Consider the following 19,337-nt stretch of genomic DNA (forward strand, 5'->3'; position numbering starts at 1 on the left):
GGACGCGTGTAAAGACAAGAGGTAAGAAATCATTTGGGTATCGTACAATAATAGTTGAGAATGTCACTGGTCCTTTCCCCATATTATTTGTGGCTTAGCCAAGTTTTCGTGCCTTCGTAGAGACCCAACCATACGCCAGAGCCTACCACCCCCATAAAGATGTTGATGCCACAGCCGCGGAAGAAACCGCGGAAGCCTTCTGTTGCGAAGATATTGCGCGCAGCATGCATGATTCGGCTCTTTTGCGGAAAACTTTGGTCAGAAGCGTCCAGGTTTACTCTAGTCTTCAACATGTCTGTGGGGGCAGTGAGCACTGTGGCTATGCCCCCTGCCATTGCACCACTGGCTGCAGCATTTGTGACACTGTTGATGACTTGATAGTGTTTCACGTCGATATCGCTGGTCCTGGATAGCAATGTTCGCTGGAAAGTCACCGATTGAGAGATGTGGTTTTTCAAGATTTCATAGATGGGCATTTGAATAGCAGTGAAGGGCAAATGATGTGCTAGGAGTGCGAAGTATCCGCTCCATAGTTGCCTGACACTCTTGAATTTCTTGAACGCTTGGATCGAAGCCGACCGAACACTAGCCCTTTTATGGCCCTGAGTTGTGGATGTTGGGGCCTTTAAAGATGTTGATTGGATCATTTGCGCATTATTTTTCAGCGCCTCGGCTGGAGCCAAGAAAACACAGGCAACGGCCTCGGCGACAGAGGCTGCGCAAAGGTCGGATATTACTCCATATGAGCTTGTTTGATGAGGGGTCGATATTGGACCCATGCTGGCTAGTCTTGATTGGACATTCTCATAGGTGATAAAGAATGCCCCGGCTAGAGCGAGTTAGTTGAGATGCACATTGCGTTTCGATTTCCTAAATTTGGTTCTAAGACCTACCGCCAGGGAACGAGGAGACAAGCACGCTACCAAACCCTTGATAGAGACCTCGAAAGATCTTTGGATGGCTAAGGACGCTTTTTCTTGTGCTTCGTGCATAGTTGATGTATTCTCGAGATTGAAGGCGTGTTTTGATAGTGTCTAAAGAGTGGATCATGAAGTCCAAGGAAAGTGTAGTAGCCGCGCTGGCCTTTTTTCTTGTTAGACTAAGTGTCAGCGTGATTTTTGCTTGGGAAGGGTGCTGTTTTAACTACCAAAAAGATGACCAGGGGATCAGCAGCCATAGCCTTGGGGTACTGCAAGTTTAATGTCACATGAAAGGAGGTAATGGGCCCCGTGCCGATCAAATTGAAGGTATTGAGAACGAAAAGATGACTGGCGAAGGAGAGTGCTTGCTAGAATTCGAAGTTCGAAATCCCCAAACCAATTCAGACGCTTGAAACATCCCAGGTCGAGTTTGTTGCTCGCGAAGGGGCTGACGGACTCCGCGGGATCCGACTGTTGCCACTTTTCCTAGGCACTTTGGTTCGAGCGGTTTTCAATCAACTAATCAATACACGAGCTGCATTATCTACGTGTCTAAACCCTTATCTATACCTCATCTATGATATCTATAGTCTATACATACAATCCATTTCCCGGAAAGCCCGCCCATTCTTTTTAAGATTGGGGAGCATGCCTCCGTTCCATGTGCAACCCCAAAGTCATAAACGCGCCAAAGCTGCCCACAGTCATGAAAACAGGTCCCCAAAATGCAGGAACAAATTGCCCAATCATCAAATACCGCCTCATAGACCAGTATCGGAAGAAGCCATATCCAAGACACCAGACGCCAAGCAACTGACAAAGTCGTGTCGCCGAAAAGGCATCCGACACCATTCTAGGACCCATAGTTTGCAGTTGAGAATGCTTTGGACCGGGGACTTGCTTCGCATCTTTGACCGCAGTTTTCTCCTCGTGCAGGGCAGGCGCGCCCGCATGCTGGGGCACCATGAGCGCAGAGCCCAGCTTCGAGGTGAGGAGTTTGTCGATGGCATCTAAGCGGTCGAGGGCAAGCGCCATAGCCGCAAACCCGAGGCCTGCTCGGGTCCATGATAGAAATGTGCGCTCGTTGGCGTGGTGGTCGCGCTGCTGCGAGCCGGTGTTGGCGACGCGCGCGGGTATGAGTCGGCGCAAGGCGGACGCCATCTTGATGATGCCTAGGTAGAGAACAGTGAAAAGTTATGCGGTAGTACAAATCAGTACAGCATTGACTTCATGTAGAGATGCCTGCAGGCAAGATAGATAGTTCAAAAGCCAACTGCCGTGAACAGACGGAAGCACATGTGGATCAATTTGCATCATTGGTCGCGTTGATGCCCGTATGCCCGTAAACTTACGATGGACGGCGACTTGATAAACTTGGCACTTATTCCCATGGATAATGATGTACATCGCCGATCGAATTGCTCAACTGTCTGACATACATCTCCATATTTCCCGTCCGCTAGCGCCACCCAATTGAGGTTCCAGCGGAGTCCAACTGAGCCATGCCGTTTCATCGCCGAGGAAGTATTCGCCGTGGGTGATTATCATTGGCTATACCAGACCCACAGGCCTACACCATCGCCTTACTCCTCTCTACTTGTTTTCTATAAAATCGAAGCTTCTATGACTTGCATCTCATCTCGCTCGTCGAACATCCTTCCCTTGAACTTTTGTGCTGGTGTTGGGAGTCAATCAGACCACCTGCTCGAGTCTATGAGGACGATTCGGACGAGAAAGCCTCGCTCGGGCGAGAAACGGGTCACTCGGGCGAGAGAGGATGGCATCATCGCCGGGATACACGTATCGTTACTCTAGTGCGTTCTAATGAATACAGACTGAGAGATTGTTCAGTCAGGCTTATATTAAGAAACGCCGATTGCGACAGAAAACTTGCATCTACCACATCGTCATGGTCGGCGATGCGATTCGCACGGTCCATGGAACGAATCATCATCATCTTCTGTGATCTCAATGCGCATAGTCAGTTGATATTATCGAGTTCTTACGGATGACAGATACTAAAGACGATGCCATGAACCAGCCGAAGGAATTGTGCATGACTGAGATATTTGCCAAACGCGCATGGGAATTCCAACTCTCCTAAGGCTTGAACTGAACATACAAACCCAAAATTGACATTAATTTTGGAAGTCTTTGATACTCAACAATACTCAACTTCCATTTGAACACGCTATGAACAATAATGAACAATAACAGAACTCAGCATTTCATTCTCCCAGCCTAGGATATCATCCGAAATCAAGACATCACTCTACCATTCCACTCCAACTTTCAAAGGCAATCTGAGCATCCGGAAGCCCTCCTCAACCTTGGGCAGCCTCCCAGCCCGAATATTCATCTGCAGTGACTGATGCAACAACCTCGGCGCTTTCAGCATCCTATCACGCTCATCTCGCATTTGCACAAACTCTTCTTCCGAGACCTTGGCCCCAAGATGCTTGTTCAATTTCTTCTGATCACGAACACTCATCCAAGGAACAGGCTCTCGTCCGTCAGACGGGTAGTCATGGCCGGGCCAGATCTTGACATCGTCAGGTAATTCTAGCAATCTACGGCCTGATCGAAAGAGCTGTGTCGCGTCGCCGCCTGGAAAGTCGCAGCGAGCTGTACCGATCTCTGCGTGAAAGATGGAGTCACCGCAGAATACATTCTCTGGGATGTATTAGTCTTTGAGAAGGGCTTGAGTGTTCGGGAACGATACTTGCCTCCGATTTGGTAGCCCAGGTGATCGGGTGTATGACCTGGTAGGTGGATTGCTTTGGCCGTCAAATTACCGATGGAGAATGTTTCGTCGTCGTCAAATAGTTTGTCAAACACGTGGTTGTATTCGTCCCTTGCAAGCCCGTAGCGTTTACCGAACAGATTTTGGACCTGCTTGATGCGCTTGCCGATGCTAATTGGTGGCTTATGGTCCTGTATTTGAGCTAGTCGGCTTTGAAGATATGAGGATGATGTGAGGTGGTCGGCGTGGGCGTGTGTTTCGAGGATCTTCTCGATCTTGTAGCCTTTTTCTTGGACAAGAGAGAGTAATTCATCCGCAGAATGGGTTGTGATGGCCTGTGTGACGGGGTCATAGTTCAAAACAGGATCTATGATTACTGCGGTGGATGTTGACGGGTCTGCAACGATGTATTGCCATGTTCCGGTCACATCTTCGAAGACGTGATGGATGGTTGGTTCGGTGGTGGCAGTGCTCGTGGTGTATGGCGCATGGCATCGATGTGGTGTCTGGTGGCTTACGGTAATGGCTTTTCGTGAATGAGTGTAAGCGCCCACGATTGCCCTGCTCTGTAGGCCTCTTCTCGACGATGCTTTGATAGAGGTGGCGTTCGGCATAGGACTGAAGCCAACTGAAGGGATGGCCGCTAGTTTAAGCCAAGGCGCGCGACCTGCAAATTGCAGGCCATGGGAGATGGACTTCACAGACTTCACAGACTTCATGATAACGAGGTCCTCTGTTTATGTGCAATAAGGAAATGGGAGGTTCCCCGATGCATATTTCATTCATATATTAAGGTTGAAGTACGAAGGGGATGGGTCGGGCTCCATCAAACTCCCCCTTGGTCGCCGATTGCCACCGAGTCGGCGACTGCAAATGTCTCCGGGACATTCGGAGACATCAGTGAGAACGCCTGTTGGTCAAAAGCAATCAGTTGATGTGCCCAGCATCATAAGAAAAAAAAGGTTATGTCGAGTGGACCCGTAAACGCCATGTATTGTGTAAAGTTACGGGCGGTCGATCACGGCCGAGACAAGATTCTTCCAAGCACGACATCGTTCCTTTTTAAAAGCTCTTGTCGCTCCTTGTCAATTCCTCCGCATAAAGAATAAAAGACCCACTCATAATGTTCAGCCGCAACGCGACGAAGGCTGCCCGCGCGGCGCCCAGCATCCGCAAATTTGCGACTGAGGCGCCCGTTGCTTCCGCACGCAACCACAAGGTCGTTGTGGTCGGCGGCGGTTCTGCCGGTCTGGCAATCAGCCACCAGCTGCTTCACTCCGGCAAGTTCTCACAGGATGATATCGCTGTTGTCGACCCCGCCGAGTTCCACCATTATCAACCGGGCTGGACCTTGGTGGGCGGTGGTCTCAAGACCAAGGAGGAGCTCCGACGCCCTATGAAGAGCTTGATTGACCCCAAGCTCAAGCACTACGCTGAGAGCGTGGCGTCTTTTGCTCCCGAGAAAAACACTGTTCAACTTGGCAACGGCGACAGCGTGAGCTACGAGCAGCTGATCGTGGCCCCCGGTCTTGCCCTGAACTGGGGAAACATTAAGGGTTTGCAGGAGGCTCTGGCCGATAAGAGTACCCCGTCTCTTCAATCTACGGCTACGACACCGTCAGCAAGGTGTTCGGCACCATCCAAAAGCTGGATAAGGGTAACGCATACTTCACCCAACCTGCAGGCGCTATCAAGTGCGCCGGCGCACCGCAAAAGATTATGTGGTTGGCTCTGGACCACTGGAAGCGCGCAGGGCGCTACGACCCCAGCAACCCAGCCAACTCGGACATCAAGATCAACTTTGCGACTGGTACACCAGTCATGTTCGGTGTGCCCAAGTACAACAAGGCATTGACCGCCATGCAGCAGGAGCGCGGCGTGAACGCTCTCTTCCAGCACGATCTGGTCTCCATCGATGGCGACAAGGCCACCTTCGCTCTCCCCGACGGCCAATCCGCGACCAAGCAGTTTGATCTGCTGCACGTGGTGCCCAAGATGGGCGCCCCCGCGTTCGTCAAGAACAGTGTTCTCGCCAACGAGTCTGGCTTTGTCGATGTCGATGACGGAACCACCCAGCACAAGAAGTACGCAAATGTCTGGTCCGCCGGTGATGCGTCCAGTCTGCCTACCTCCAAGACGGCCGCTGCCGTGACCGCTCAGGCTCCCGTGGTCGTGCGCAACCTTCTGCAAGCGATGGAGGGCAAGAAGCCCGATGCCGTGTACGACGGATACACCTCGTGCCCCCTGCTGACCGAGTACGGCAAGGTCCTTTTGGCCGAATTCAAATACGGTGGGGTGCCCAAAGAGACATTTGGCAACTGGTTCGGCATCGACCAGGCCGTACCCCGTCGCTCCTTCTATTACCTGAAGAAAGACTTTTTCCCCTGGGTATACTACAACTCAATGGTGAAGGGCGAATGGGCTGGACCCAAGGGCTGGACAAACTAGAAATAAGAATTAGAATACCTCATGTACCACCTCATGTACTACTGCACGGAGTTTGGGAATAGACAATGACTTTCGGGTATCAAGCCCTTAGCGTTATCAGATCAGGATTCCATTATGTTCTGTGAGGAGAGGTCCCAAGAACCCCTCACGAGAGACTACGTAGAGATAAGCCAGTCAAGATCGGTCTATTAATATAAGCGTAGAAACAGAACGAAGCACCTCTTATCTCTTCTCCCATGGACGCTAGCGGAGACCGCACCGCCTTTGCCTGAGGGGCAGCGCCCAAAAGAGCAATAATTTCCGCTTGGGAGGGCGGAAAACAATACTCAATGCAAGATATGCTAACCTGACCACCGAGTGCCTTCCGAGCCATACCTGATGCGAAGAGTGTCCGCGGGGATAAACAAACGTGGATCCGTCCCGAAAATGAGAAGAAAAAAAACAAACAGTACACAATGAAACATTCAACATGAAGAGATTCCCATAAAGCCCGAACTACAGACGATTCTTAATCCCCGTGGACAACTTTCTCCAAATGTCCCCTCAAGGATCTTCCCATGGAACGTATCAGTCTCCAACGGTCGCCTCTTTTACTCTGCGAAGATCCCCACCTGCTCACACGCCTCCTTACTCGGTCTCCATTTACTGCTGGTTCTGCTGAGCCTGAAGGTAGTTGTAGGCACCGTAGGCGATGGCACCGCCAATAAGGATAAGAGCGTAGAGACCGACACCAAAGCTGCCGGCATCAGAAGAGGACGAGGAAGAGGAAGATTTGGCGTGGGAATGGGGCTTGGGGTCACCGGGCTAAGAATTGTCAGTACGAAGAATTCACAGAATGCTACAGCCGTAGCGATAGGAATAGAGCAGGGAATGCGTACCATGCGCTTCAAATTGCCGACGAAGAGACCGTCGAGAATTTCACGTGCCTCATCGGAGTGGCCAACATCCTCGAAAGCCTCGGTGCCGTCCTGGCCACCAACGTCGAGAAGAACTTCTTCACCACCACTGTAGAGTAATTGTTAGCCTTTCGTTACGTTCGTGGTTTACTGTGGCGCGGGGCTGAGTGGGGAGGGACGTTGAGGCCAAGCTGGCCGGTAGATTTCACAATAGGGGCAGTGAGAAGCGATAGGATGACGCGATAGGGAGAAACCCTGTCGCAAGTCTCTCGCCCGGAGTAGTGAGATAGTTGGGAGGAGAAGGGAGCGAAGAAAAGTAGGAGCAACGTACGGGTGCTCGTCGATGAAGCTGGAGCAATTGTAGACCTTGTCGTGGATGACCATGTACAGGTCCTTCTTGGTGTTGTGGGCGGTGACCTCCGCGAGGGTGAACTCCTTAGCATGAGACATGGTGGATCGTGAAAAGATCTAGGAGCGATGGCATAGGTTAGCAGGTTTCCTAGGCCTTTTTCTTCTCGAATGGAGGAAGAAGGGTCCGACGGTGACTCTGTATCTCCGTCGGAGACAAGAGATAAAGTGAAAACACGAGCGTAAAATGGAGGGAAATGGAAGTGCACTTGGGCAACAGTCGAGGGGAACTCACGTAAAGAGGGCTAGAAAGACAAGAAGAGCAGAGATATGGATAAAGACAAGTTTAAAGGAGGAAAGTGATGAAGACCGAGAAAGTTCCTGGAACGTGCACTGGGCGGTCTCCGCGGTGGGCCAGGCACATACTACATCTTCACCCGTATTTCTCACCCGACGTGATTTTTTTTACCTTGGATAATGGGGCCATAGCCGGGGTTACGCAACTAATGAGGGGGGGCGAATTCTACCTAGGGATATGCCCATCTGAACCCCGGTTTGACCGCCGTGAGGAATCGAGCCATTCCGACTTTCTTGGGCCTGGACGAATCAGAGGCTGCTTATTAGAGCCTCGGCGCATATGAATGTTTGTGAATGTTGGGGTTAAGGGGACTATCGAATTAGTTTAGGATTCTACGAGAAATTAGAGGTTATGATTGTGTGACGTGGGTGAGTTTCGGGACCAGGCTAACTCCCATTATCCCTAGGGTTTCGCGAGAAGTGCCATATGCAAGTGCCAATATGCGATACCCGAGGGTGAATTGGCCCGGTGGCTCTTTTCGGGAAACGTGTGCGGGATCCGCCCAAGATCCGCGCCTCCGCCACTGCGGAATTAATGTTAATCCATCGGACCCAACTGCTTTATTGAGTGGAGTGTCTTCATAAAGCCATTGTGAATATCCTAACTCAAAAGTGCGCCTGTTCAAGTAACTTCATTTTTCAATAGATGTTCTATTCAAACCGTCGATCTCAAATTACTTCCTGGGCATCTGCGTAGGACTATCAGTGCGTCAATTACAACATCCAGGACACCTGGCTCAATCCATTCTGCTTATTTAGCCGTGGATCTTTTGTCGTGGACCTGTCACCCATGGGCGTATCTCTTGATGCCCCCGAGCCACTTCGGCGCATCGAGCTAATTCATCTCCAAGCCGCCCTGGTTGCACCCGTGGACACATGCATGCATTGGCTAATCCTTATATCCGTGGACTTGCAAAAGTTTTTTTCCATATAAAGCCTACCCTATAAATTGCGGCGTGGAACCGTACCATTCAAACTTTGACATCGGGATACTCCCCTCATTGATTGAGATTAATGTATGTACCAAGTGCCAGGGCGCCGATCTATTCAATCGTAGAAGTCGTGAGATGCATGAAGGCCAAGCGCAACGATGACAACGCGCAAAAGAAAGGCACAAAAAAAGGCTCATTTCGCTGGAACTCGCTCATAAAACACAATGTAAGCCTGCTCATTCTGGAGTCTATCCTTTGGGCGTAGGTCTCGTGGATTGAAATCCGTAGCCCGTTCGTCATCGAACTTCCGCCAGCATTGTCGCGCTGCGTCACGCACAAGCGAGATGTAATGACCGCTGCCCATAGACGACCCGAGATGCCGTAGTACTGCGAATGCGTCATATGTGAAGGGTGCTCTAGTCGAGTCGGCGTTGGGAGCGCTCGGGTCCGGTGGTGCTGGATTCGGGTTCGATATCACGAAATCGTCCATTCGAAGGCCATGCAGCGGGAACTCAATCGGGGTATGGATCTTCCGTGCACTCTGGGTCTTGGAAGCAGAGAAACGTTTGAAATGCACCACAAGGATCTTCGGTGCGCGCGTGATATGTATCTGTTTGGTTGCCATGCGCTTGCATTTGCAATGTGGGCACTTCCACACCTCATCACCGCTCAACATTTCCTCTTTGCAGTAGCTGCGAAGACATTGATAGATATCCCCAGCGCCGGTAGGCGGTATCTCAACGCTGATACTGTAAAAGGCTTCGTATGTTGTTGATGTCTGCTGACAGGTCGTGCACTTTAATCGGCTGGCATGTTGACCGGCGAAAAGGTTGGAAATGAAAGACTCCTCTCGATGGCAGTATCGGTTCCATTCGATCTGTGACACCTTCGCCACAGGCATTCGTTCTCGCTGCATTTCTTCGGAAAAAGTCAATGGTCGTAATGGGGTACGCTGCCAATTGATGTTGAGATCCTCGTGTAAACAGTCCACGGTGAAATCAAAGAATTCCTTGGCATCTTGCTGGCGATCAATGGCCCACTCCCGGTTCAATCGACCGCAAAAATTGCGGAAGGAAGATGGCATAATGACTTCCACGTCATTTTTCCAAAGTGACCTTATCAGGTTGGCATAGAGGCCAGGCATGACACCTTGTGATCCTTTCCAATTCTTCTGAATATAGTAGCGAAAGCGATTGTCCATAAAAAACTTGCTCATCTCGACGGTAGCGCTAAGGCACTGTATGGTCGAGTTCATGTAGCAAGTCACTCCAAAATTTGTGAGACCGGTGCGCGGAAGCTTCACGCGACTGAGGAACGAGCTTTGAGTGTACAAGGCTGTGCGATTTGCCGAATTCTGGCGCTCCATATGAGGCTGCGTTTGCCGCCCATCCGAAACACCGCTATAACTCGGACGAGGCACCGCCGGAGGCGGTCGTGAAGGGGCGATTGGGAGAGGATGGGCTGCGTAATTTGGTACCGGTGGTAATGGCTGAGCATCTGGGTGCATCATGGACTGCTGAACATGATGCGGCTCGGGGAATCGTCGTAGGAAATCTTCATATGTATGGACGAATGGAGCTGTCGTCTCCTCCTGGGGCTCTTCGGTGAGCTCCTCGTCTTCCATATAAGTGCTAGTGTCAATCTCTTCGTTCTTTGATCTTTCCAGCCACTCCGACAATTCTTTCGAGTTGAGGGGGGTGAATTCGCGCAAGCGTCTCTTGCGCACCTCCAGGCTAGAATTGGCGCTCGCCATGGTCGGAACCCGGCCCAGGGGACGGCCGGGTCGGAGCAGAGGCTTCTTGGTCTGGAGGGATCCCATTATAGCAGCAGTTGTAGAAGTAGCCAGCGACTGCTGCCCCACAAGATCAATCCAAGCATCCAAACCACCCAAGAGAAGGGCCGGAGGACGCCCGGCTCTGAGGGGTTTGTATTCGTTGAACTCATAAAGCGTATCATGGAGGAATCTTAGATGCGGGGCGGACGTTCCTGACGGTGGACCTGCCAGATAGCTGACCGAGGCCGTACTTTGGTCGTAATAGACAACTAGATCGAACTCATTTCGCCTCTCAAACAAGGCCTGCTCATGCTCTGGGGACACCACTAAGCGCTCTTCAAGCTCCTCAGCAGAAACATTCTCTTTAAGTGCCACCGGTTCAACACAGATGATAGACATCCCATAAATGTGGCCGCTGTCATAGAGATTTCGGGAACGCACGTCTATCAGCAAAACACTGTATTTTCGCATGTAATCCATGAGGTCAGTGGGCGTGACAGTAGAGTTGAACGGCAAATTAGGCGAATTGCTCCTGGTCTCTCGGACATGGACGCCGCTTGGTGTTCGCGATCTGTAAGAATCATCATCAAATCCACGGTTTGGACTGCCGCGGGGGGAATTTGCAAATGTGAGTAACGCTGGTTCAACGATCGTGCGCTTTCAGATGACGTTCTTGGCGGGTTCGAAGGAGGCTGCGAGGGCACTGTATAGATAGGACTATATGTAGGATCCGGGGCACGTGGGAGAGATGTTGTGAGAGGCAGCTTCGGAGGAACAGTCGGCGTGCCCATACTACGAGGTCCCAACGGGCGTCTGGTCGGTGATGCAAAGGGTGAGCCATAGTTTTCTGTGGGAACATTCGAGGGGTAGATGGACGCATGACCAGCAGGCACAGATGGAGCATAGCCAGGTGAGTTTCTGGAAGTTGACGAAGATTCACAAGGTTGGGAAGTTTTAAGCTTTGCAAAACGTTGCGCCAGTATATCTTCAGCGGGACTGGAGAATCTCTTCGAATCGAGTCTGAAACCTTGGTTAATACATATCTGCAACTTGGTCTGGAGAGACATTTATGAACCATAAGAACAGTCCAGGTCTCCAAAGAACTTACTTGGGAGGTTCAGTTGATTGCTGGAACTGCGTCGGGCTGGGCATTCGTAGAGACTTGTTTCCAGATCGATTCTCACGACCCCTTGGAACAGCCGAGGCGCGAGTAGGAGATCCAAAGAGACCTGTCGGTGCCACGTTGCTCTCCAGATTATCCTCGATGATTTGCTGCTTGATTGAATCCATTGTTGCTTGCTTCCTTCGGACTGCCTGCATCAAATCCGCAAACTCCTTGTGCCATCCAGGGCGTTCAGTGATGGTCGTCTTGTATTGCGAATGGTGGGGGATGATGTTGATCGTGATCTCGGAGGCTCGCAAGTACTGGATATAGGCGCGGTCGATTTCCCTTTCATCAAGGTCCTTGGCCCGTTCAATTGCCTCGGAGGCTGTTCTCAGGAGGACGTCAAGCTGCGCCACAGATGAGCGATGGTTCCCGTAGCCTGGAAATCTGACTTACCGGAGTGTTCTCGTTGATACTTAGTAGAGCCGCTTCGTCCTGCAAGTCCTTGATATTTGGAAAACGCGGTAGTGGCCGGGCGCCATTCTGATAAGAGGCCGGTCTGCTGACCTGGCCCTTGGAATGCATGTTGCCCCCCACCGAGTAAGGACGGGTGTCCTTCCACGGCGGTATGTCTGGTGGAGGAAGTAGTGCTGCCGCATCAGGGAGCATGGTTGAGGCGGCAAAGAAGAGCTTCAGCGCATGACTTTGGGACTGGAAGGCTCCAGCGTTTACAGAACAACGTAGAGCAATCCAGGAACCGGAGCGGGTCTGGGGTAACCAAAGTGACAATACAACTTTCACCGCCCACGCCTATGACGCCAGCCCAGCTTAGTCACTGCGGGCTGCCTGGAGCTTCCACCCTTACCGTAGAGCCTCGTCTTTCCCGTGCGCTTCTCTACACTTTGGATACCTTTGCGCGCATTTAGTGTCGCTACCGTCCTCTAGAATGGCAGGCTGGTTCTCTTCTGCATCCCCGCTCGATGAGCAGATCGAGCGGGCGACCTCCTCCTCCCTGTAAGTTGTCACCTTATCGCAACCTAATGCCTGCATGATGTTTGTCGCCTGTGGAGGTCGATCACATCAGGATAGCAAATTCTAATCAATTCACAGGGAGGACATTGCTCTCAACCTCGAGATATCCGATATGATCCGTTCGAAGAGCGTTCAACCCAAGGAGGCCATGAAGGCCCTGAAACGCCGACTGGAGAACAGGAACCCCAACATCCAGCTGGCCACTCTAAAGGTCGGTGTCCGAAAGACCCCCGAGCGTTACGCGCTGAATCATTACTGACATGCCGCTTCCTTTAGTTGACCGATACCTGTGTCAAGAATGGTGGCACCCATTTCCTCGCCGAGATCGCCTCCCGTGAATTCATGGATAATCTAGTGTCGTTGCTGAAGGCCGAGGGTGCTCCCTTGAATCCGGAGGTTCAACAGAAAGTTTTGGAACTTATACAAAACTGGGCCATGGCCGCTCAGGGTCGAATGGACCTGACGTACGTTGGGGAGACATATCGCAAACTGCAAGGCGAAGGATTTCAATTCCCTCCAAAGACCGAGATGAGCGGTAGTATGCTGGAGAGCAATGCGGTAAGCTCATTTTAGTGGAATATCTGTGGTAATGACGAGATAAGCTGACTATCAGTTCAGCCGCCGGAATGGATTGACTCCGATGTCTGCATGCGATGCAGGACGGCCTTTAGCTTTATGAATCGGAAACACCACTGCCGAAATTGCGGCAATGTTTTCGACGCTCAATGCTCCAGCAAGACCATTCCGTTGCCACACCTCGGAATACTTCAGCCTGTTCGAGTCGACGATGGATGCTATACAAAATTGACCTCTAAATCATTCACGCCATCGGGAGTCTCAGATCGAACCGCATTTAAGAACCAATCCATCAGTAAATCCAACGCGATGGAGCCTCGCGCCGCAAAAGTGGATAATAGCTTTGATGATGATCTTCGTCGGGCGCTGCAAATGAGCCTTGAGGAGGCGGAAGGCCGAGGTCCCTCTGGATTCGTGCCTCAGACAGGAAACGCCCCTGCGCCGGTACAGGAAGCCCCAGCGCCGTCAAACGTAGAGGAAGAAGACGCCGACCTCAAGGCTGCAATTGAAGCATCGCTGCGAGATATGGAGCAGCATAAGCAGATCCATGCTGCGGAGTTGAAGAATAACGCTCAGCCAACCTCGGCGATGCCTGATTCGTCCAGCGTTTCAACTCCGTTGCCAAAGAACCCTTACGAGCTCAGCCCGGTCGAAACCGAAAACATCCATTTGTTCTCCACTCTCGTCGACAGATTACAGCACCAGCCACCGGGAACAATTCTTAGGGAACCGCAGATTCAGGAGCTCTATGAAAGCATAGGCGCACTTCGGCCTAAACTTGCCCGCAGTTATGGCGAGACCATGAGTAAACATGGTAATGTCGATGTCGTGTCTGCTATTACGCTAGAAACTAACTCTCCTAGATACATTGCTTGACTTGCATGCCAAGTTATCTACAGTTGTCCGCTATTACGATAGAATGCTTGAGGAACGTCTTTCGAGCGCCTATTCCCAGCAAAATCTGGGCTACGGAGGGTCTAACTACTATGGCATGCCCTTGCAAGTCCCCGATATGAAGTCGGGCGCGGAAAACTTTTACTATGGAAATGCCGCCGAAGCTGCAGCCCAACCAAATGCTATGTATGCGCCACAGCCGGTACAAAGCAATGGTTACGAGGCGCCCGTGTACCCAGCACAAGCGCAGCGTGGACCCCTAACAGAGTCGCACAACAACGCTGCTTGGAGTGAAAATTCATATCCTTCGCTAGGGTCGCCTCAGCCAACAAACAAAGCGGTGCCCAGTCATGCTACCCCAGCTTCCGCGCAATATTATACCCCTCAACCGGATCAAGACCCTGCCCAGCAACAATTTTCCGAGCCTCCATACCAACCGTCACCGATCATGCGACGGGACTCGCAATATCAGCCCAGCGCGCCCCCGAGTGCGCCAGAGGCACACTCACCCGAGTATGTGCAATCACCGACGTACTCGACTGTTCTCCCAACCGGTCCCACAGCTTATCAGCAGCCCAGCGGGCCGCCGCCTCAATCTTACTATCACCAGCCCAGTACAGTACCCTCATACCCGCAGGTGCCGACCGACCAACCGGGGGCGTACCCGGAGGCCCAGCAGCAACCCCCCGCGTTGCATCAACAACCTGCACGGCCGGTGGAGGAGAGCCTAATTGAGCTGTAAAGCGAACTTGCATATTGCTTGACGGCGTTGTCCTTTCTTCCTTGTTTACTATGAACTTGATGATACCTGAGAACCAAAGTTTCCATACATTAAATTGTCATATTGATCTGGTAGTGACTCGAGTCGACACAGGCGGTCACTCAATTAGGTGTGAGGTAGATGCCGCCGACATTTGCATTAATAGAATAGTGATTAATGAGCACCTGAAATACTCAATGGTAGTCAATCAACAATTGACTCATCGTAACATTTTAATGGGGAGAAAACGGTAATACAAGTCCGTGTTATTGCCTGGACGATCGACAGTTCTCAGAGCGGGATCTAGAACTCCCCACGCTCCACACATGGCGTAGTACCCTATCCGTACCGTAATTTTACCCGTTTCCCCGTCGCCGAAGACAGCGAGTTCACCTCCCGAGGCTTCTTCCCTACACCCCAGTCCCAAGCTACTCGTATCGCTGCCACGGTCCCTCGAGCGAGGCGGTGTACACGCCTTTTGCAACTATTGCGACCCCGTTGCTTTTTCATCTGCGCGCACGTCTGATCTGTCGTGATACCTCATCTCCTCATCTACCTCGACCAATCCCTGTCGATGCCCTGTGCAAGTCAACTGATTACCCGCCTGTGGCTCTTGTGAGCTTAGCCGCCATGCCGAATAACACCTCCTCCCCAGTCAAGCGCCCCGGTCTCGGCCGTCGCGCTGTCTCCTCGCATGCGGTCGTCACGCAGGCGAACTCCAACCTTGACCTGTCAGAGTCTCACAACTCCAAAGCCCCCGTCCAAAAAGCCCACCGCGCCCATGTCGTCGGTGGTGGCCGCAATCATCACCGGAACCCCTCGACCGGTAAGAATTTCAATAAATTGCAGCGCTTCCAGCTAGGACCCGAGCCCACCGGCCGCCACCACCAGCGCAAGAAGTCTGCACCGGCTACACCGGTCGCCAGTCCCAAAGGTACCGCACACGTGCGATGGGAGACTGGAACCGTTGATGACCATCCGAAGAACGATTCTATGAAGAGGAACAACTCTACACCCATTTTGCGACGCAATAGTTCCGCGGTTGGGAAGAAGGCCTTGGTCACCGATCGTCCGGTCTTGAGCGCCGGCAAGAAGAAGTCCGTCGGCTTTGAGCTGGGTGATGATGAGACCGATGAAGCTGAGTGGGAAGATACCACACAGTCGCCTGAGAGCACAAGACGCAACTCGGTCGTGCCATCCAACCACAGCGCGGAGAATCCTGCAGTCCTCGTCGATCCGCTCACCTTCGTGAAGCGTCCGTACCCACAAGTGCCTCGAGCTACGAGTCTTCCTGATTCGGTGATCAATAAGTTTGTACGCAGAGACCTCGAAGAGGAGGGAGACGAAGAGGACGACTCAGACGTGACGCCCGGGCCAGAACAGCCCGGTGAGCAGGGCGACATTGCCAGCCGCCTCCTCAGCCCCTCACACTCCGCCAAAGCGCCCCCTGCAATGTCTTCCATATCCGCCATGGGCGAGCATAAGCCGGCCATTCCAGACTCTGCAACGCTTAGTGCCTCTTTTAAGCTGGCCGCCGTCCCGGATGCGGCTCGGCGTACCTTTTCTACCTCAAACCTTGGGCTCGCCAGCATGCCTGGTAGCCACACCCACGCCACTTCCTCGTCCATGGAAGGGGGTGTCTCGCGGTTCATAGTAAACAACAAGGCCGGCCAGGCCTCTTCAAGAACCGATTCGGACCCGAACACACCCTCCTCCTTCCTACCTCATTATCACCCACAAACTCCTCCCTCTCCCGGTCGCGTTGCTGGCAAGTCTACAGCCTCCCCGGCACGTCCTCGCGGCGGCGCTGATCTGCCATCACGAACCCAGCAGAAGTTGTGGCTTCAACGCACGGCTACCCTCAATAACTCCCCTCCCGATAGCCATGGACCCTCGGCTACCGCGTCGCCATCTGCCATGGATTCAGGCTACATGCCTACTGGACATAAGCGCTCAGCCTCTGGGGTATTCGATGCCAATCGAGGCATGAATGGCGCCAGTCGTGCAAGCGGGTCAGGGTTCGACAGCGAGACACGACACATTCGCAAGGCATACGAGAAGATGTCACTCGAATTGATGGTCGTGCGGCGTTTTCAGTCCCCGACGGGCGACAGCTTCACCCGGCTTCGCTCTATAGCTCGAGCATCCAAGTCCCTCGCAGCCCGGGCGGAACAAAGTGCCTTGGGCAAGCCTGTCAAGTCAGCCCCCTCCTTGACCCTGCTGCAGCACGGAAGGCGCCCAAGCCGATTGGGCTCAAGCTCCGAGTTGCCTGATCCTCATTCCTCGACTTCGGAGGATCCAGGGACCCAGAGCGAATCCACCGACACCCACGCAGTCAAGTCGGCCCACCCCTCCGCCCGCATCCTTTCTACCTCTGACGAAGCTGCGCATAATCTCCAAGGCGACAATGACCCTGAAGAATACCCGGCTGTGAACGGCATTGACATGATGATCCGTCGCATGTGGGAGAGTCGCGAGGTTGCGTCTTCGGGCTGAAGCCCCCCTAAGTCTGCTCCTTTACGTTGATGACACTTTTGCAATTCCCTGGCGCTGGTATTTGAAGCCTTTGAAACTTTTTAACATAACGTTCTACCCCACCGTGGACATAGCTTTTCCTTCCAAGTCAATAGCGTTGCATGCCAATGTAATCCAGGTTGATCTTGGCATCCGGCAGGGTCGTCTTCCGGGCAATCGCGCATGGCGTGACCCACTGGATCAGTAATGCCTAATTTCCTTCTTCATGATTTGATCTCAGGATATACTCCAGCTGTCTGTCTATCTTCACATCTTCCAAGGCAAAAACAGAATCATGGAGCTCCTCGTGCCGTTAGTCATCGGCCAGATTCTTCGTATCACCGGCTATGTTGCTGCAACTGCCCTCATCGCGGTGGTGTTCAACTTGATTCACCAGCAATTCTTCTATCAACGCAATGAACCGCCCCTGGTTTTTCACTGGTTTCCTTTTCTCGGGAATACTATCGCCTATGGCATGGATCCATACAAGTTCTTCTTTACGTGTCGTGAGAAAGTAAGTCAATGGACCCGACTTTGATAACCGTATGCTGGCCAAGTTGACACGGATCTAGCACGGTGACATCTTCACATTTATCTTGCTCGGCAAGAAAATTACCGTCTATCTCGGAACAGAAGGAAATGAATTCATCTTGAATGGGAAACTCAGGGATGTTAACGCCGAAGAGGTCTATGGCAAATTGACAACGCCTGTCTTCGGATCCGACGTTGTCTACGACTGTCCAAACTCCAAGCTCATGGAGCAAAAGAAAGTAAGTAACACCTTCATTGCCATACTCATCTCTGGGCCTTCCTAAAATCATCATGCTAATGAATTTAATCAACTCAGTTTATCAAATTCGGCCTCTGTCAAGAAGCCTTGGAATCCTACGTCCCCTTAATCGAGGAAGAAGTGAAACAATACATCAAATCCTCAGGCAAATTCAAGGGCCACACCGGCACAATCGATCTAGCGACCGTCATGTCCGAAATAACAATCTTCACAGCCGGTCGCACCCTCCAAGGCCCCGAAGTTCGCGCAAAATTGACGACTGAATTTGCGGACCTCTACCACGACCTAGACCTAGGCTTTTCTCCCATCAATTTCATGCTCCCCTGGGCCCCGCTCCCCCACAACCGCAAGCGCGATGTCGCGCACGCACGCATGCGCGAAATCTACCACCAGATCATCCGTGAGCGTCGCGCCACGGGCGAGAAAGAAAGCCAAAAAGACATGATCTGGAACCTCATGCGCTGCGTCTACCGTAACGGCCACACAATTCCAGATAAAGAGATTGCTCATATGATGATCACGCTACTTATGGCAGGACAACACTCTTCGTCGGCGATCAGTTGCTGGATCATGTTACGGCTTGCATCCGAGCCGGAGATGACGGAAAAGTTGTACGCTGAGCAGGTGCATGCCTTAGGGAAACATCTGCCGCCCTTGGAGTTTGGCCATTTGGAGAAACTCCCTCTACATGCATTCGTTATTAAGGAGACGTTGCGGATCCATTTCCTCTATTCATACGCTGATGCGCAAGGTGAAGAATCCGCTTTCGGTTTCGGGGACAAACTATGTTATTCCGACCAGTCATACGCTTCTTTCATCACCTGGTGTCACTGCGCGTGATGAACGGTTCTTCAAGAATGCTATGACTTGGGATCCGCATCGGTGGGAGTCATGCTTTGAGGATGATGGAGGTGAGGGCGATACGGTGGATTATGGGTATGGCACTGTGTCGAAAGGGACAAGAAGTCCGTACTTGCCGTTCGGAGCGGGCCGGCATAGGTGTATTTGGGGAGAAGTTTGCGTATTTGAATCTGACGGTCATTGTTGCGACTCTTGTGAGAGAGTTCCGGTTCTTCAATCCTGAAGGTCGGGCTGGTGTCCCCGAGACGGATTATTCGGTATGTTCAATGTTGTCGCTGTTTGGCACGGTTGTGATTTTGGCTAACATGTACTACAGTCGCTATTTTCTCGTCCGGTGCAACCGGCTGCGGTGCGGTGGGAACGTCGTGGGGAGTGATGATATTCTTT

The 19,337-nt window shown here is 52.0% G+C and overlaps 9 protein-coding genes across 9 annotated transcripts; 4 read left to right on the forward strand and 5 right to left on the reverse strand.

The window, feature by feature from the left end:
• Window positions 1–83: 83 nt before the first annotated feature.
• Window positions 84–779, reverse strand: N7477_009567 (uncharacterized protein; the record flags this gene model as incomplete). The annotated part of the gene is made up of 1 exon (XM_056971228.1): window positions 84–779. One exon carries the CDS (start codon window positions 777–779, stop codon window positions 84–86), a length of 696 nt encoding a protein of 231 aa, XP_056818207.1.
• Window positions 780–1,553: 774 nt separating this feature from the next.
• N7477_009568 (uncharacterized protein) lies at window positions 1,554–2,081 on the reverse strand (the record flags this gene model as incomplete). The annotated part of the gene is made up of 1 exon (XM_056971229.1): window positions 1,554–2,081. The coding sequence occupies one exon, from the start codon at window positions 2,079–2,081 to the stop codon at window positions 1,554–1,556; it is 528 nt and encodes a 175-aa protein (XP_056818208.1).
• Window positions 2,082–3,192: 1,111 nt separating this feature from the next.
• N7477_009569 (MBL fold metallo-hydrolase) lies at window positions 3,193–4,382 on the reverse strand (the record flags this gene model as incomplete). Its single annotated transcript, XM_056971230.1, has 2 exons — window positions 3,193–3,593; window positions 3,638–4,382. The coding sequence occupies 2 exons, from the start codon at window positions 4,380–4,382 to the stop codon at window positions 3,193–3,195; spliced, it is 1,146 nt and encodes a 381-aa protein (XP_056818209.1).
• A 404-nt stretch (window positions 4,383–4,786) lies between these two features.
• On the forward strand, window positions 4,787–6,111 carry N7477_009570 (NAD(P)/FAD-dependent oxidoreductase; the record flags this gene model as incomplete). The annotated part of the gene is made up of 2 exons (XM_056971231.1): window positions 4,787–5,189; window positions 5,246–6,111. The coding sequence occupies 2 exons, from the start codon at window positions 4,787–4,789 to the stop codon at window positions 6,109–6,111; spliced, it is 1,269 nt and encodes a 422-aa protein (XP_056818210.1).
• Window positions 6,112–6,753: 642 nt separating this feature from the next.
• N7477_009571 (cytochrome b5-like heme/steroid binding domain-containing protein) lies at window positions 6,754–7,457 on the reverse strand (the record flags this gene model as incomplete). Its single annotated transcript, XM_056971232.1, has 3 exons — window positions 6,754–6,915; window positions 6,990–7,116; window positions 7,339–7,457. The coding sequence occupies 3 exons, from the start codon at window positions 7,455–7,457 to the stop codon at window positions 6,754–6,756; spliced, it is 408 nt and encodes a 135-aa protein (XP_056818211.1).
• A 1,380-nt stretch (window positions 7,458–8,837) lies between these two features.
• On the reverse strand, window positions 8,838–12,192 carry N7477_009572 (putative ubiquitin C-terminal hydrolase; the record flags this gene model as incomplete). The annotated part of the gene is made up of 4 exons (XM_056971233.1): window positions 8,838–11,022; window positions 11,088–11,438; window positions 11,527–11,930; window positions 11,980–12,192. 4 exons carry the CDS (start codon window positions 12,190–12,192, stop codon window positions 8,838–8,840), a joined length of 3,153 nt encoding a protein of 1,050 aa, XP_056818212.1.
• A 277-nt stretch (window positions 12,193–12,469) lies between these two features.
• vps27 (ESCRT-0 subunit protein VPS27) lies at window positions 12,470–14,767 on the forward strand (the record flags this gene model as incomplete). The annotated part of the gene is made up of 5 exons (XM_056971234.1): window positions 12,470–12,537; window positions 12,634–12,766; window positions 12,832–13,113; window positions 13,174–13,945; window positions 13,995–14,767. The coding sequence occupies 5 exons, from the start codon at window positions 12,470–12,472 to the stop codon at window positions 14,765–14,767; spliced, it is 2,028 nt and encodes a 675-aa protein (XP_056818213.1).
• A 648-nt stretch (window positions 14,768–15,415) lies between these two features.
• Window positions 15,416–17,281, forward strand: N7477_009574 (uncharacterized protein; the record flags this gene model as incomplete). The annotated part of the gene is made up of 1 exon (XM_056971235.1): window positions 15,416–17,281. One exon carries the CDS (start codon window positions 15,416–15,418, stop codon window positions 17,279–17,281), a length of 1,866 nt encoding a protein of 621 aa, XP_056818214.1.
• Window positions 17,282–17,594: 313 nt separating this feature from the next.
• On the forward strand, window positions 17,595–19,326 carry N7477_009575 (cytochrome P450; the record flags this gene model as incomplete). The annotated part of the gene is made up of 6 exons (XM_056971236.1): window positions 17,595–17,813; window positions 17,872–18,069; window positions 18,147–18,785; window positions 18,841–19,000; window positions 19,089–19,207; window positions 19,267–19,326. 6 exons carry the CDS (start codon window positions 17,595–17,597, stop codon window positions 19,324–19,326), a joined length of 1,395 nt encoding a protein of 464 aa, XP_056818215.1.
• Between the last annotated feature and the right edge of the window lie 11 nt (window positions 19,327–19,337).

Source organism: Penicillium maclennaniae (assembly GCF_028827695.1).
Source record: "Penicillium maclennaniae strain IBT 15551 chromosome Unknown utg000008l:1.0-3552695.0:1.0-3555053.0, whole genome shotgun sequence".
Taxonomy (NCBI): Eukaryota; Fungi; Ascomycota; class Eurotiomycetes; order Eurotiales; family Aspergillaceae; genus Penicillium; species Penicillium maclennaniae.